The sequence below is a fragment of the Phoxinus phoxinus genome (genome assembly GCF_949152265.1).
Source record: "Phoxinus phoxinus genome assembly, chromosome: 3".
In the NCBI taxonomy this organism is placed as follows: Eukaryota; Metazoa; Chordata; class Actinopteri; order Cypriniformes; family Leuciscidae; genus Phoxinus; species Phoxinus phoxinus.
In genome coordinates this window covers 17,391,316-17,408,234 of record NC_136878.1, presented here as the reverse complement: position 1 = coordinate 17,408,234, position 16,919 = coordinate 17,391,316, and the positions used below count along the sequence as shown (strand labels likewise).

General features: G+C 38.5%; 1 protein-coding gene across 1 annotated transcript in view; it reads left to right on the top strand.

The window, feature by feature from the left end:
• cacna1ba (calcium channel, voltage-dependent, N type, alpha 1B subunit, a) overlaps window positions 1-16,790 on the top strand; it is a 108,053-nt gene extending 91,263 nt beyond the window's left edge. The window contains exons 36-48 of the mRNA XM_079605960.1: window positions 656-806; window positions 1,884-2,011; window positions 3,175-3,271; window positions 5,872-5,977; window positions 6,605-6,712; window positions 6,959-7,086; window positions 7,356-7,495; window positions 7,612-7,738; window positions 7,840-7,950; window positions 9,762-9,800; window positions 10,317-10,527; window positions 11,723-11,925; window positions 13,444-16,790. Coding sequence (XP_079462086.1) covers window positions 656-806; window positions 1,884-2,011; window positions 3,175-3,271; window positions 5,872-5,977; window positions 6,605-6,712; window positions 6,959-7,086; window positions 7,356-7,495; window positions 7,612-7,738; window positions 7,840-7,950; window positions 9,762-9,800; window positions 10,317-10,527; window positions 11,723-11,925; window positions 13,444-13,959 — 2,065 coding nt within the window. The 3' untranslated portion in view covers window positions 13,960-16,790. The remainder of the gene's footprint in view (window positions 1-655; window positions 807-1,883; window positions 2,012-3,174; window positions 3,272-5,871; window positions 5,978-6,604; window positions 6,713-6,958; window positions 7,087-7,355; window positions 7,496-7,611; window positions 7,739-7,839; window positions 7,951-9,761; window positions 9,801-10,316; window positions 10,528-11,722; window positions 11,926-13,443) is intronic.
• The last annotated feature ends 129 nt before the right edge of the window (window positions 16,791-16,919 follow it).

The window sequence follows — 16,919 nt, the reverse complement described above, 5'->3', positions numbered from 1 at the left end:
GATCTATTTAGGGCAATTTTCTTTTTGCACACCATATTTTGATCCAATTACATGTCTGAGTGTTACCATACGGAATCAAAGGATCCATCTGTTTGTCTGCCCATCCATCCATCCTCAGATAGATAGATAGATAGATAGATAGATAGATACGTAGATAGATAGATAGATAGATAGATAGATAGATAGATAGATAGATAGATAGATAGATAGATAGATAGATAGATAGATAGATAGATAGATAGATAGATAGATAGATAGATAGATAGATAGATAGATAGATAGATAGAATACTTTGTATCACCTTGTTTACATCTCTCTGTCTGCTCTTTCTATCTCTGGTCTCCCCTTTTAGTCAGATTGAATTTTAAAAGTACCATCTGGAGTATCAGCCATAATGCTAGAAAAACAACATGTTCAAATGAAATTCATAAATAAATTTCCATCTTTCCCTCATGTTCATTACCTTGAAGCTTCCTCTGAGCTGAGAGCCATGAGCAGACAGCACATCAGTGTGACAACAGTGTTAAATACATGAAATCTGGCTCAACTGTAGTTTAAATATCAGCACTTCTCCCATCATCTGCAGTCTCTGTCATGTTCTCATTCCTGGGTTTAATAGATTTATTCAATCAGGTCTTCATCGTGTCTCTTGCAGGAGCGCCACTGGCGAAGCCTGGCATGAGATCATGCTGTCCTGTCTGAGTGAGCGCACCTGTGACAAATTATCGGGCACACTTGGAAAGGAGTGCGGGAGTGACTTTGCCTACTTCTACTTTGTCTCCTTCATTTTCCTCTGCTCCTTCCTGGTCAGTGCTCATACCAGAGCCAAAACAGGCTCATCATTATTATCGTAGCATGTCATCACATTCTACTGCCACAAAGCTGCTTGATTGTTTATCTAAAACAAAAACAAAAAAATCATGACATGCCTTTGAACATGACTGAAATACTCCATTGTGTTTAGAATTGGGCTGGGAATTGATGCAGATTTCCTGATTTTATTTGATTCTGATTTACAAGCACTTGATTTGATTCTGATTTCAATATGCTTTAATTAAATTGTGATCTATTTGGGTATTTTTTAGTGGTGTAAATGGTGTCAATTATCAGAGTAATGTTTCATACTGAATCAAACCAGTCGCACTACACTTTTCGCTCCATTTATACTTCCATCCACATTCCATTCAGATCGGAAACATCTCACATGAAGTTTTGCATTTCGCTGCGTTGCTTAACTTTGACTTGCAAATTCATATATTCATTCGTGACCAACTGAAGATTGATACATTGATACAGAGTGGCCTCTTAGCTGAATTAAAAGAACAAACTTTGTTCGTAACATTGCAAGAAAGTGAATAAGATTGTAAATTTTTACATTTTGGATTTATTATTGTTCGTTTATATGTCAAAATTTAGAAAGTTCAAGGTTCAACAACATAGAAAGTGACCATTGTAGCCTAATAGTCATTTAAATTGATTTTTTAATTTAATTGTTTAGAGTTATGTGGTGATCACACTAGATCTTGAGCATGCAAAATGTCATGATATGTGCTCTACTGCATATTTTTTAAAACACAAAAGTTCATGAGAGTACTTTTTTTGTGAATCGGACTGCACTGGTCATGTTGTATGTTGTTTTTGAATGCAGACTACAAACTCACATTCACAGCAAAGGTAAAATATTTTATTGATTGTAATTTGTTATTTTGTCATGGCGCTGAGGACACAGCAGCCATGGACTATTTTTTCAGACTATGATTAATCGGAAAATCAATGTTTTCACCCGGCCCTAATTTACAATTAACCTCATACTCCCAGATATTTTCAGATTGTTTTCCCTGCTCCGTGACCTTCAGAGTCTTTTCTCCTGACCCTTTCTCCAGATGCTGAACCTGTTTGTGGCTGTCATTATGGACAACTTTGAATATCTGACACGTGACTCCTCCATCCTGGGCCCTCACCACCTGGATGAGTTTATTCGAGTGTGGGCGGAGTATGACCCAGCCGCATGGTATGTTTCAGCCTGTACTCCCCCGCCAGATGGAGACCTACTCTTGTGATAAATATAGTAACTGAGTTTGGCAACAGTTGAGAGAAGGAGAATCATTCTGTTAGGGCTCAAAGGCCTTCTCAGGTTAGACCACATAAATAAAAGAAAAGAGAGAAATGCTGAATGTTCCCCCTTATTCTTTATGTGTGATTGAAGACCTCCCACGCAATGCCCGTAAGAATTGTGCTCTGGATGTGAATGGGATCTTGTACTCCTATCCGCATCTTGTCCACAACACAAATATGCTCTCCAAGCTTTCTTCATGTATGTGTCATGTTTTGCTTGTTCTTTCCGCAGCGGACGGATTTCCTATAAGGATATGTACAATTTGTTGCGAATTATCTCGCCCCCCCTTGGCTTAGGGAAGAACTGCCCTAATAGGGTAGCATACAAGGTTTGCAACCCAAGCAACTTCTTCCACTCGTGTGGCCTCTGTGTGCAAAAGCCCAGAGACCCAAACTTGAATGGCTGTGCTCAGATGACTTGCCTACACACAAGCACTTGCCCCACCAGATTTGACTGGCTTTGGTTAATGATGCTGGATGGGAAACAAAGATTTCAAGGCCACATATAATTTTGGGTATTGGGTATAATTGAGTAGTTTTCATATTGCCAATTCAAGGCTTTGTCACTAAACTAATGTTACAATATCAAGCCATTTTGATTTTTAAATTTCTATCTTAACCATTCAAATAAAATAGAACAGAAAAGAAACTGGTGTTGAAAGCTTTGTTTCTGTGCACTGAAAGTGGAAACTCCCCCTGATGTCTCAGCATGCAGATGCAGACATCTTCCAAACAATGCAGCCATTCTGTCACCATCCACTCCTCGTGTCATCTCACTCACCTCTTCCATCTCTCCTTATCAGGGATCACCTCTGACCTCTTACCTTTGGGATCCATCTCTGACCCTGCCAGGCCAGGATGGCATCCCTGTCCATGACACTCTTGGAAATCTAATTAACAAAAGATTTCTGTTTTTTGTCTTCTGTTGTTTGTTTTGTCTTTTTTTTCATTTTGTCTTGTTTGGTTTACTTTCTGCCCCTCTTGTTTCTCTTCCCGTCTCTCTAACTCCCCATCCTTTCTTTATTTTTTTATTTGTTTTGCGTTATCTGCACTGTGAAGTGGCCGTATCAAGTACCTCGATATGTATGAGATGCTGCTCCACATGTCCCCACCTTTAGGTTTGGGAAAGAAATGCCCTCCACGAATCGCCTACAAGGTAGCTCAACTTCACATGCCCCCCCCAATCCCCCCTGCTCGTACTGTCTTCCCATTGGCTTATTCTTCAGCCAATCTCTGTGCTCTTGCAGTGTTTCCCCTCGTTTTTTGTTTAACTGTTTATTTTTTCTCCCCACGCTCTAATCTTTTTGGTGTAGTTCCTCCCTCCCTCTCTCTCTTTTTATTCAAGAGTTCCCCTCCACTTCCTGTCATTTAGGGATGGTCACAGACTAATTATGAGTATGGCTGCAGAACTTTAGTCTATTAATGTTTAATTACAACCCACGCTCATTGGAAATACGTGTCCATGGCAACATTTCTGCACTTCTTGCATGTTTCGCGACACTTTTAGAGTGGAATATCCAGTGGTGCCACTAAAAGTACATTCAGTTTTTAACAGATGAACATGGATATGGAAACGTTTTATTCCACTGCTTGCTGTACGTATCGCAGCAGTTAGGGAATGAAAGGTCCGATGAGTGGCGCTAAAAGTTTAATGCTCTGTCGCTTTAAAAAAAAATAATGCACCACCTACACTAAACCTGCAGGTTCAATGCTGTACCAGGTGACCTACCGAGCAAGTTTATTGTGTCAAAAACAAGCCTTACAAGAGCTGGTTATTTGATACATGTCAAAATGTATTATTTTACAAATCATGTGCTATGATAAAAGTGTTTTGAGGTCATAACAGTATTGTGCAAGGAACCTTGTGAAAAAAATTTCTTTATTAATCGACAATCCGCACCATAATCATAATCTATGTGAAAAGGAATCCAATTTGATGGTGTTTTACTGCCTCTAGTGGTTATTTCAGCTGGAAACTGATGTGTAATTGTATGTTTTGAATTTTGCAAAAATTTAGGTAGAGGCACATATTTCCAATCAGCCTAGGTTGTTATTAATTATAATAATAATAAGAGAGACTTAAATCTCAATTTTATCTATGGTCATACTTCATATGTATAACATGTCCCAAAAGTTGCATTGTGTAAGGGTTTGTGCACAACATTACCAAAATAATTTTCTGTAATAATCATATGCATTGTAAATGCAAAATATTTTATGTAAACTCAATTTACATAAAAAACAATGTAGCCAATTACTCTTTTTGCGGGTTTCTGTGTCTTTGGGAAATAAGGGCCCCAAATTTAGCTGAAAAAACTCTTTTAGAGCCCTTATGTTGTTAGAATAGGAAAGGACCCCCCTCTCACCCTTGTTTTCATAGAGCAGTGTGTGTGTAACCTAAGTTGCTTTCAGTCATGAGAACTATGCACTTGACCTCTCTCTTCCTCTCTTGGCGGTCGTTCACGTATATTCTCCCTGTCTTGCTTGTGCTGTCTATGTCTCATCCACTTGACCATTTCCTCTCTCTTTTTTCTTTCTCTTGTAGCCTTCTCTCTTTTTTCTTTCTCTGCAGTATGTGAGAATGTATGTCTGTGTGTGAGACTGTCCATCTTTTTTTCATTCTGATCTGTTTCTTTTTGCACTGCTACTGCTAGTAGATGTATGTTCTATTTGCTCAGGGGAGCTCAACTCTTCCCAATGAATCACACTAAACCATATTTTACACCTGTACATCCCATGATACAAAAGAGATGTCATGTTTAAAGGTGCACTCAGATATTTTCCTCTTTAAAAAGTTTTAATTATACAGAAATGAATGGTACTTTTGAAAAATATGTTTAAAATCATGTACATTCTGTACATCTCTGATAAAAAGTTTACATGTGGTGGGTTGCCTCGAGGGCGGCCATTTTGAGTCAGATGATCGGCCAAATACTCCCCTATTATTGAATAATTTTGCTCACAGAATAAATTATTATAGACTGAATGCAATAAGGCATTTCTACAAATGCATTGTAACTGAAATATTTTAGGGATGCTTCATCCACACCTCTAGGTGTCAGTATACAGTAAGTCCAAGAAAACTGCCATTTTCCTGTGTAATATAAGCAAACAATTGAGTGCACCTTTAAAGATAAAGTGTGTATTTTTTGAGATTCTAAACTAGAGGCACCAAACCAAAAGGACACAATTGACCTGTTTATTTATTTATTTTTACTATTTTTACAATGGTATTGTCAGAATGATCCAGTTGAAAGTTGCTGGCGTGTTCATCATTATTTAAACTCCAAAAAGCCACAGCTGAAAAGCAGATATTTGCTGAATTTGAATTGATTAGTAACTCCCAGAGTCGAGCTCCCATGTCCTCTGAAACCTCTCATGGTTATGTGTATGCTTTTCTTCACTCTCGAGTTGGTGTCGGTTTATCACCAGTGCACTTTGGTTGCAGATTGTAGACTAGCAGTGAATGTGAATGTTCGATTCTGTACGTTCTTATTCTCTTTATGAACAAAACTGTTTGTGTGCTTGAAACGCTAAGATTAGAACAGCATTCTGCATTACTGAATTACTTAAAGGTTCCAGTATATTTGTTGCTTGATTCATAGAATATATGAACTTTAAAAAAAAAAAAGGATATGAAATAACCGAGTCTAATCTCAGACACACACAAACTGTTTTGTTGGAGTTTTTGGGGTGTTGGGATGCTGATTTTGAGAAGTGTTTTACCCCACTAATGGACCTCATGGCTCCTCATAGCGGCTGGTGAAAATGAACATGCCCATTGCAGATGACAACAGTGTGCACTTCACCTCTACCCTGATGGCTCTGATCCGCACTGCTCTGGAGATCAAACTGGCATCAGGTCAGTCTGGTACCCATTTTATTGTCTAAATGATTGTGTAATTATTGTATAAATTAGTATCTAGATAATTGTTCCACCTTCCCTCTCCTTTGAAAGAGTCCATATAACTCCAAATGTGTGACAGAGACATTTACTCACTTCTTCAGTGTGATCTGTTCTGTTGCTTCTGCTAGTGCCATTTCCACTTAACAGAGCAAAGTGTGTGGGATGGTGTGCGTAGCATCTGTTGTGTCTCTTTGAATGTTTGGCACTGGATGGGTTTTTCTAGCTTCACTACATTATTTCAAAGCAACTCCTCAGCAAAGCTGTTTTGTCTTACAATACATTGATCTAAATTCACTGAACTTAAATAATTCCATCTTCTTCCTACATGAGATTTCAAAGAGTTTTTCTAGCTACACTAAATTCTCCCAAAGAAACTCAAAGCATTGCTCTAAATTAACTGAACTTAAATAATTGATTAATCATAATTATAATAATATTACAGGAGAAAAAAAATGTTGAGGGGTGAAGAGAATATTTTTGAAAATAATTGTCAACACCACAATAATTAGACAGAACAGAGTTGCGTAATGGATATGTAGTCTTATCAGCCTCTTGCCTTTGTGTTCATGAATCTCTCCACAGGCATGGTGGCCCAACGTCTGTCAGACGCTGAACTGAAGAAGGAGCTCTCTACAGTCTGGTCAAACCTGTCTCAGAAGACTATGGACCTGCTGGTCACTCCACACAAACGTAAACACATTATGAATCATCACCCAGGAGATTCTTTCTTACTTGTGCCATGAAAATGCTCTCCACACTTGTATCCACACACAGTATTACGAGACTAACACTGAGGTACAGGCACACACTTATGAATGACCTGAAACAGAATGCAGGCACAGTGATTCTGCACACATCTCCAAACACCAGTAATACACAGGGACCTCTAGTGGTCACCAGTGGAACTTCTAAAAGATGCATTTGTCTCTTTTGCAGCCAATGAGCTTACAGTGGGGAAGGTATATGCGGCTCTTATGATCTTTGACTATTACAAGCAGAACAGAGCCAAAAGACTTCAGTTGCAGCAACAGCAGCAGAAGGAACAGGCAGGGCATGGATCTCAGGTGATACATATTTACAATACTAATCAAAGGTTTTGTACATTTTAAAACCATATTAAAGTCATCAAACTATAATTAGAAACATTATATTGAAAGTTATGTAGCGTTTATCTAGATAATATAGTGTCTGAAATTCCAAGATTTTTAAAGATCCTGACAAAACATAAATTCAAGACTGTCTAATCTTCCAACTGGTCGTGAGTTTATTATCAGTTATAAAAATAAGCACTTTGTATTTATAACAATGTTTTTTTTATTCTCTCTGTTTGAAGAATAAAGTCAGTGCTCTCTTAGAGCCCATTCTCCCACTAACTCACATTCAAGATCAGGCCACGAACAGTGTAGATTTGGCCTCAGAGTTTCAAGCTCAGACCAGACCCAGCTCCACCACGCTCAATAACGGACGCACACAGTGAGCACACCATCCCTCCTGCATACACATACAGTACACACTTGGATTAGCCTGTTTGTCATGACAAGTGTTTCTACTCTAATATGTTCTTTCCTCCGTCAAAATTCCGTGCCCAGTCATGCCAACACTATTAAAGGATCTTCATCCTGGGCCTCAGAGAAGTCCAAGGAGGTCCAACGGTCTAAACGACGACCGATGTCCAGAGGTCAATCAGAGGAAGCCTCAAATGCAAACACTGCCCAGGTGCCGTACATAACAACATCGACTCTCTCTGACACAGAGTGTCTTTCTTTGATGCGTATTCAATCCCTTATTGTGTGTGTGTGTGTGTGTGCATGTAATAGGAGTCAGTAGAAATGACGAAGATGGAGAACAGTGCCAACACTGCATCCTCTGGCGGCCTTGAAGGCCAAGGACGTGCGGTATCCATGCCAAAACTCAACGCAGAGATGCAGGTATTCTATTGGGTGAAGGTTTTATAGTCAAACCTCTTCCTGACTTTCTTGAAATCCTGTATATATGCAAATAATTGTTAAATGGAATATGGTTCTTGTATATGGTTTAGAGAAATGTACTCATGCTGCAAGAATTATACATATACGTATCCTTTAATCCTCTTATAGTTTGATACATAATCTTACTCCTGTTTTTTAGAACAAACACATGTTGATGTATTGTTTCATCCCAAGTCTAATGAAAATTCGACATCTGTCCTATTTCAGGGCTCAGGGGAAGTAAAACAATACAATTAGTCATTGATAGGTTGCCAGATCTGCGCCCTGGATCATTTTGTTTTTTGGCTTGTTCTGGCTAAGAGGAAGTGAACTGTCAGAATAAGTATACTCCCAAGAAAGACGTTGAGATTACTTTTTGGTTACTTTGAGATGGATTTAAAAATCCATCTTGATTTGAATACTGGATGGCATTTCTCTGTTTTTATTTCAAATGTAATTTGCACAGACCTGGATAAAAGGCTAATGGGTTTTACTAATGGATTGTGTTGTTTTAAGATCTCAACATTCAGTTTGCTTAATGTTATAGCATGTCAGAACAACATCATTATTGGAAAAATAAATCTAAAATCATCCAAGTATGAAATTCACATTCCATTTGGACTCTGAAAAAGACAATCCATCCATTAAGACTCATTAGGGTATTCCCGCTATCAAATCACACCTATCCCACACCTCTCCAGTGCTAATGGGCTGGTCAGGCTCACTGAGTGCCTCTGTTTCACTTCCAAATTTGATTCCCATCCAGAACCAAATCTCTTTAAAGTGCTGGACTAACCGATAAAAGACATTAGATGCTGAATGTAATGTTTCAGCACCTGCTAATATGGCCAAATCCCTCTGATTTCTGTGGGGGAAATCCCTTCTCCGCTGGCACCCGGCCATGTCCAGTCCTTCTGCTCGACGGATGTACAGTCTCAAACACAGATTCATTTAGACCACAACCCAGAAACTCTGCAAAACTATGATGTGTGTAAGATCTGCAAAGACTTTATGATTGACAAGTGTGTCTTGTCTTGTGTTTGTCATGGGTGGATAGAAGAGGATGGATGATAGATGATGATATAGATTCCCAAAGGGGAGCTAAGCGTAGGTTGCTTCAAATAAAATAAATCAGTGCATTAAAATAACACAAACCATTTTTTAAAGCATTCAGAACAATATTTTGACTGTCCATTTACAGGGCTTTCAGTGTTGTTTTATTCGAAGTGTTAAAGGTGAAGTGTGTAATAGAGATCTAAAACTCTCAAACAAATTAGCATTTTGGCACTTCAGTCTCCACCGTTGCAAAGTCAATGGGTTTTTTTGAGCTCAAGGTATTTTCATGTTTTATTCTACAACATAAAATACACCAGTAATACCTGGTGATGGTGACACTGAATTCAGAATGTTGTAGTTTGTTTATAGCAATAATTCAAAAGCTAATAGAAAAATCCTAATGTTTTTTTGTTGGCAGATACCAACTTCTGGGTCGGCCTTAAAAAATATGTGCCACTAGTGTCAATAAATATTGCAAAAATATGGATTATTTCCAACCATAATTTTTTTTACATTATCATTATTTTGCAATTCTGCTACTGGTGCAAAAATAACACACTTCACCTTTAAGTGACTAAAATGAGTGACTCATTAGAATAGAACTAAGAAAATGGGCTTGACTTATTGTGTTTCTTTAAAGTCTATTTTCTATTATCTTTTTGTTCATGTCTTCTCTGCCATTGGCCTTCATTTTGTCCTCTGACGTGCTTCAACAGAGGAGTCATTCCCGTCATTCTCCTGGGACTTTACTGGAAGTATGATCAACTTTTAAAATATTCAGTTTCATAGGAATAAATTCTTGACTTGAGCAAGTTTTGAGATAAGAATCCAAGGTGAACTTTGTAATGTTTTAGTAAAGTCACATGTCTGTTTTCCTCAGTGTCAGTAGGAATAGTCAGCATTAGTCAGTGACCTTTGATCATTTCAGACAGATTAAGAGGCACAGTGTTAAAACACTCCTGTGGATGGATGGGAGCATACATTGGGGGTATAATCCCAAAATGAGTGTTTCCTCAAATGGGATTCGCTCAGCTGCTACAGATGTTACACTGCCTCTGATACTTTTACACCATAATGATCCCTTAGATCCATACTACGGTTTGGAGTTCATCCTTGTTTTGATGCATCTGAGATAAAAATGGAGGTTTAGCGTACAAGGCAATGTTATTATAGGCAATTTCAGTACAGCATTCCTTGTAATATTCCAAAATAACAATGTCCAAAAGCATTCATCTCACTTCATCCAACCACCGCCTTGTTTTCTCTCTCAGCCCATTCCCGATTCCCCAATGAGACGCTCTGCATCCACTTTTGCACCGCAGCGCCCTCAGGAGGTGAATCTGAATGACTACACTTTGGAGAAACCTGTTCAAGAACGACATCATCACCATCACCATCATCATCGGTGCCATCATCGCAGGGAAAGAGACAAGAAACAGAGATCTCTCGACAGGTCGCCTACTGGCCAGCACAAAGCTACAGGTCAATACACTTTCATTGCCATTAGATAAAAAGTAGTAGTAGTAGTAAAAAAACTAGCTGCATGAAGCAAAGCTGCACAATATTTTCGTCTACAGATCTCTCTGGACATTTTTTGTTGCGCTGGTTCAGTTGATCCTGAAACCCAGACGGGACTCGTTGTGTTGAGGAACGGTTAAGTGCAGAAGCAGAGCCTGGTGTGAGAGCGTCCGGCCGCAGCTGGCCTCTATTAGCCAGATAAAAGGGGCTGACAGACGTGCAGGCCCATGACCTGCTAATTTATGGTTACCTCTCAGCAGGCCAATCAAAAACAGGGAAGAAACATTTCGAAGACAGTCAGGTTTTTGATTAGAGTCTGTTGCAAGAATGTGAAATCCAGAGGAGAGGGGAGGCTGTGAGAGATGGATCTGCCACAGCAGGACTCAATAGTTCAAGAAATCCTTTTGTTTTGTTAAATTTTTTCCTTGAATTTTCTTTAAAAAATCATGAGGGGGTCATAAATCCTGACCTTCAGTGATGATAATTCTACTTAAATTGAAAATAAGAGCACCTTTTTCTCAGTTGTTAAATATTAGTATTAGTAAATAACATATATATATTAATTGTATAACAATATTGTATATTGTTGCATAATAGTTGTATAATATATAAATGTATTTTCAGATAAATAAATATTTGTCTTACCTCACTTGGCAAAAACAATATTTAAGCAAAAATCTTAGTGAATTTGATGGTTTAAAAAAACGATATATATAGGCTATATATAGCAGTTTTCTTATACATTCTTTTTACTGTATCCAAACAACGTAAAAGACGAATTTACCCCAAAAGCAAAATTGTGTAAGATATTAAGATTTTAATAATTATTTTGACTTTTCCACCCAGTAAAAATATATAACAGGAGAAGCTAAATGATGCTATTAACACTTATTTCCAGACAATATATCTTTGAATTAAGTTTATTTTTCTAACTTCATTTGGCAAATTATATTTTATAGTGAATTGTATAGTAAAAACTGTCATAAAAACGAATTAAATGTTTAAAAACAAATCACTAATAATAATAAAATGTCCTACACACTTTTGCACAAATTTCTATTGTTTAGATAAAAGTACTGATTAAGAAAATATTTTTGTTGCAGTGCAAGTTTTAATGGATTGCCTTTCTTTCCCTCATTTTATTTTTTTTGGTTCTCAGACACAGCAGCTGACCCCGTAGAGGAGAGGGCACATGACCGGGGTCGTTCCCACGAGAGGAAGCACCATTCGTCTTCGGCAGAAAAGCAGCGGTATTACTCATGTGATCGCTATGGCAGTCGGGAACACTGTCCCAGCAAGTGTGCCGTGGCAAGCTGTGCCACCTCGCCCAGTGAGGCCGAGGAGGGCAATCTCAACAAGCAGGTGGGACGGGGGGTGTCGAGACAGGACTGGGACATGTGTTAAAAGGAAAGTTTGGGTCAGGGGTTAGAGGCTGGAGAATAATCAGGATATAAATGAAAGTATCTGATGAGTGCGATCAAATGAAAGACATCTTAGGGATTTGAGACAAGGTACAAAATAAATAATGATGAAGGCTGAAATCTGTGGTAAGTGCCGAGATGCATTAGAAAGTAATGAAGATAATGTACCAATTCATACACAAGTTAAGCTCTATGGACATCATCTGTGTCCCTCAATATAGAAAACAAACATAAAACAATTGTACAGCTGTACACTTACAATGGAAGCCAATGAGCAAGATATTTTTTTAAATAACACAGTTTTGGAAGACATTTGTGCGACTTATACACAATAACATGGAAGTAATATGATTAAATGGCTAACACAACCAGGTCTGTAACTCGTGTTATGAACTTATAACCTGTTATTCACATGATGTGTGCAAGGATACCAGAATAGAAGATGACATAACTTTTAAAGTAGAAGATCCGGTCATTTTTTTCCGCTAAAATCTGTTCCGTGAGTTTCCAGTTTAGGATTCTCTCAAACGTGGTAGTAGCAAACTCTTTTTGTCATGTTAATTATGGTTGATCACAACTAATTATATTATGTAATAATATAGTATATTTTATATATTATTAATTATAGTAAACCTCCATCATGCCTTTCAATTGCATTAATGTGAAAGTGTTTATTGTTTTACAGACTGAGGGACCAGTTTAATTATTGTCTGTGGAAGTAGAGCTCAACTTGTATTGAACCTTACAATGTATTAGCTGCTATTGCTAGAAGAGCAACAAAGTGCAGTAAGCTGTGAAACTATTTGCACTACAAACCAGTGTGTTTATTCTAAATAATTTGATAACAAACACCAGTCGGCAACATCCAGCAGGATATCATACTGTATTTGTGCAGCTAAAATTACTGGAAATGGCTGGCACATTATTAACAATAAGGTGGATAGTGAGTATTTGACTGATACATGAGCTAGTCAGTTACTGAATTAGCAACTTTGCATTGTTTATAGAAGAGCGAAGTGTTAGTAGAGTGTTAGAAGAGCTTCTGTGAAACACTAACCATTCCTACTCAAGCCATGAAGACAACGAGATATTATAGGATTTTTTAAAGTTTTACAGTTTGTGATATAAACCTCATAAATGAAAAGTTTCTCTTCTCTTCCGCTGTAGTGCAACCACTCATAGGCTTTCACTTCTCTTTCCACTTTTCCTTCACACCATTTCTCTGTGCATTTGTCCGTCTTTTCTTTCTTTGTCTTAACTGTCATCTTTACTTCCTTTGTTTTTGTCTTTAATTTTTGTCCTCTTCGTCTTCCATCTTTTTCTGCTGTCTTGTCCAACATATTACCTTCCCTTCCTTCCCTTCCTTCCTTCTTTGGCTCCTGGTCCCTGTCTAACCTTTTGGGCATTTCCCCCCTCATTATTTTATTGTTTTGATTTTGCCTGTTTAATTTTCATCTAGGGCAGTGGGTGGGCTAAGGGGAGCCCGGTGTTGTTGACCTCAGGGGCGAGCACTCCAAGCCGTGGGCGCAGACAGCTGCCCCAGGTCCCCCTCACTCCTCGTCCCTCCGTGGCCTACAGGACTGCCAACTCTTCCCCTGTGCCCTTTCTGGGCACACAGGCCGGCTTGCTTCCCCCTAGTCCCGGCAGGCTGAGCCGCGGTCTGTCCGAGCACAACGCCCTATTATACAGCGGCTCCCTCTCCAGCTCGCCGGCCCCCGTCAGTCGCATTAACTCAGAACCCTTCTTGGGCCCCCCGGACCACCCTGCCGGCCTCCCGCCCGAAACCTACGCTGTCTTCCAAGAGGATCCGAGCCCTCAGACGGGCCGCTCTGCCCAGATCGTGGCGATTCCCCCACCTCCCCAACAGCAGTTCCGCGGGGTTCCCAACGGATACCACTTCACCACGGGCCCCGGAACCAGCAGAGGACGGGCACGGCAGTACTACCCAATGGCAGAGGTGGACGACTGGTGCTAGCATGGCTTTTATGTACACAACACATACGGATGATGTTTTTGTTTTCGATTCAAGATGAGTTTTATCATCTCTTATTTTGCGGGTGGTGTTAAATGCAGTAATGTATTTGTTTTTCAATATCCAGGGGATAAAACATACATGTACGCTTACAAAGCAGCAGATGTGAGATAAAAAGGCGCCAACCCAACCGACTTTGATGTATTCCAGTCAGGCTAAATAGTTTGTGGGTGTGGTCTCTTTACAAACACATGAGATTGACAGTTGATGGTCTTTTTCTTAATCTTTGCCTTTCTAAGGGCAACAGATGCCAAAACGTGCTTGTGTAACTTGGGAAAAGAGTGACCCACTGCTACGAATGTAGACCACAATGGGCCTCTAGCCAGTTTTCTTCAAAGCAAGCCTCTGAGACACACTCTAAATGCAAATATCCCCATGAAAATGTTACCTTGCCATTATAGGTGTAACTTTTATGGAGCGAAACCTTTACAGAAGTGGCTGGAAATGCAAGCAACAATGTCTTTTTTTCTTTTCTTTACAAAACGCACAATAGCAGTGCCCCCTATCGCCATTTAAGAGAATTAATTGTTATTTCACACTGTTGCGAAAAGCAGATTGTTCATTATACTGCTGATGACCATTCCTCGCACATATCACTATGTGTGAAACCTTTGACAACCATAATGTACTTTGTTTTATATCAAATTGTTGTACATATTTTATCTATACATTATGTGCTTTTTGTATTGTAAAGACGAACGGTTTTACTTAAATCGCTTACGGCTTCACCATACTGTCAGGTCTAACGATTCTTCTTGACTACTCCAGATGTTATTTACAAAGTGCCTAACCTTTTGAATATATTGTAGTAGTGATGCAACCTCAGCTTTTTTAATGCATCAACACTTGATAGAGTGAACTGAACAAGCTCTAAGGGTTAAAAGGAACTACAAGGTGTTACGATCGCAGGCCTTAATTCAGAAGCAAAGACACAGTACCTTTGAATTCACAATAGGTTTTTGAATGGAAATTACAGTATGATTGTTTGTTTTTATTCTTGTCTCCCTTTTTTTGTACAATTTTAGTACTAAATGGAATATTGAAAATTCCATTACCAAAAGCATATGTTAGTATTGAGTACCTTTAAAAAAACCGGAGTAGTTGTGTATTTGTCCTGACGGGGACTTTATAACCACAGTTATAAAATTGCATGTTAAAAAAAGTCTTAAATTCTTGATTGACCATGGTTACGAAACCAATATTTACGGTGTATATTTCCTGTCCTGATGAAGATGCTCAGACTGCATTGCTATTTGCCTTCTCTGTTTTGGTCTTTTACGGTTAAATGCGAGGACTGAGAACCAATGAACTGTCACAAAAGAGTGAGCTTTGCTCATGTAGCAGATTTCCCGATGTGAGCGCGTGTTGTGTTGCGTTGAGTCGGGGTCCTGGCACCGGTACAGTAGGCTGATCTGTGTTAAGTTTAAACTTTCCCCCTCATGGCACTCCTCCAAGCACCCCCAGACACACATACACACTCACAGCTTTCATTCTGCCGCCGTTCCCCAGCTGCTTGCTCTATAGAAATATGGCCGACTCCTTTTATCACGCTGGTAACATGAGAGGAATATTTAGCCACCTGAATGCCGAGGGTGTGGCAGTCTAAAAGAACAGAGAAAAAACTCTGTATTGGGACACAATACTGTCTAGGATCATTGAATGTGTTCCACATTAACATACATGAGTACATTAGATGCTTGGAGAATTCTTGGCCACCGATGTGTCAGGACTTTTGCTGACAGTGAATGTTCTTTCCTTATTCATTTTTTTTTTTTAAACATATTTTCTTTACGTAGGGCTATGCAACGAGATGACACTTTGAAAAATATAATTCATTCATTTTGTAGCTTTACCTGCTGGGAAATCCAGATTCAGGCTTTAGCATGATAGTGACCAAATCTTCCTCTTTTTTTTTAAATAAAAAAAAAAACAGCAAAAATGTATGAAAAATTATATTTTAGAATGCATAAAGGCACAATGATTAAAGAGCAGAAATCAGCAAAAAAATATATTAAACAAAATCAGTATGTGCATGTATCAGAGATGTCCAGTTTGTCAGGGGAAAAAAGAAAAATGTTGTTTCAAATCTACAGTCTAAACAACTGCTATTTTTCTACATACTCTGTGAGACTGAAGGATAAAGGGTTAAAGGATGTGCTGACATTTTGCTGATATTGTTATGAGATGTTGCATTGTTAGTGTGTAACTATTGGACAAATCTTTGCACTCCCAGCACATCCATTGATGTCCTTCGGCATGTTGCCAGAGTGGATCGAGACTGTGCTTCAATCAAAAAAAAAAAAAAAAAAAACATGTCTTCAGCTTCCCTATGATTTGGAAAAACATCATACCATCTACCAAACCGTTCATAATTTATTGCCAAAATCTGAAATGCTATTTTCCCCTGTACATCAACCAAGCTTAAATATGGCTGTTTCCAGAAAGGTTAATGTTTGCATGGTCTTAAAATGTATGTGCATGTTGAAATACCCATGGTTTATCTTCGTACTTTTTGATACAATGTATTCATTTTTGGTTTGATTTTTTAAATGACCTTTGATATGAAATTAGGGGATTTATTGAAATTAAAAAAAATGATTGTTGAAACATTTATAAATAAAGGAAACAGTATTGAACTATGTTGACAGCTTCATCCAAGAGCTTGGGCATCCTTTATTTGAATTTTGCTGTTGACTAGTTTGTTGCCTGATTTCTGTTCCATGGCCAGACTTTGAAATCTGCAGTTGTTTCTATAACATTTTGTATGAGTTTAAGTCCTTAAATAAAAAAAATGAACTCAAATGATACAGATGTGTGGTTTATTAGATATTTCAATTGTCCTGGAAATCTGCATGTTACGTTTTAACTACACGCATATCAACAATCTCTATATCTACAACCGC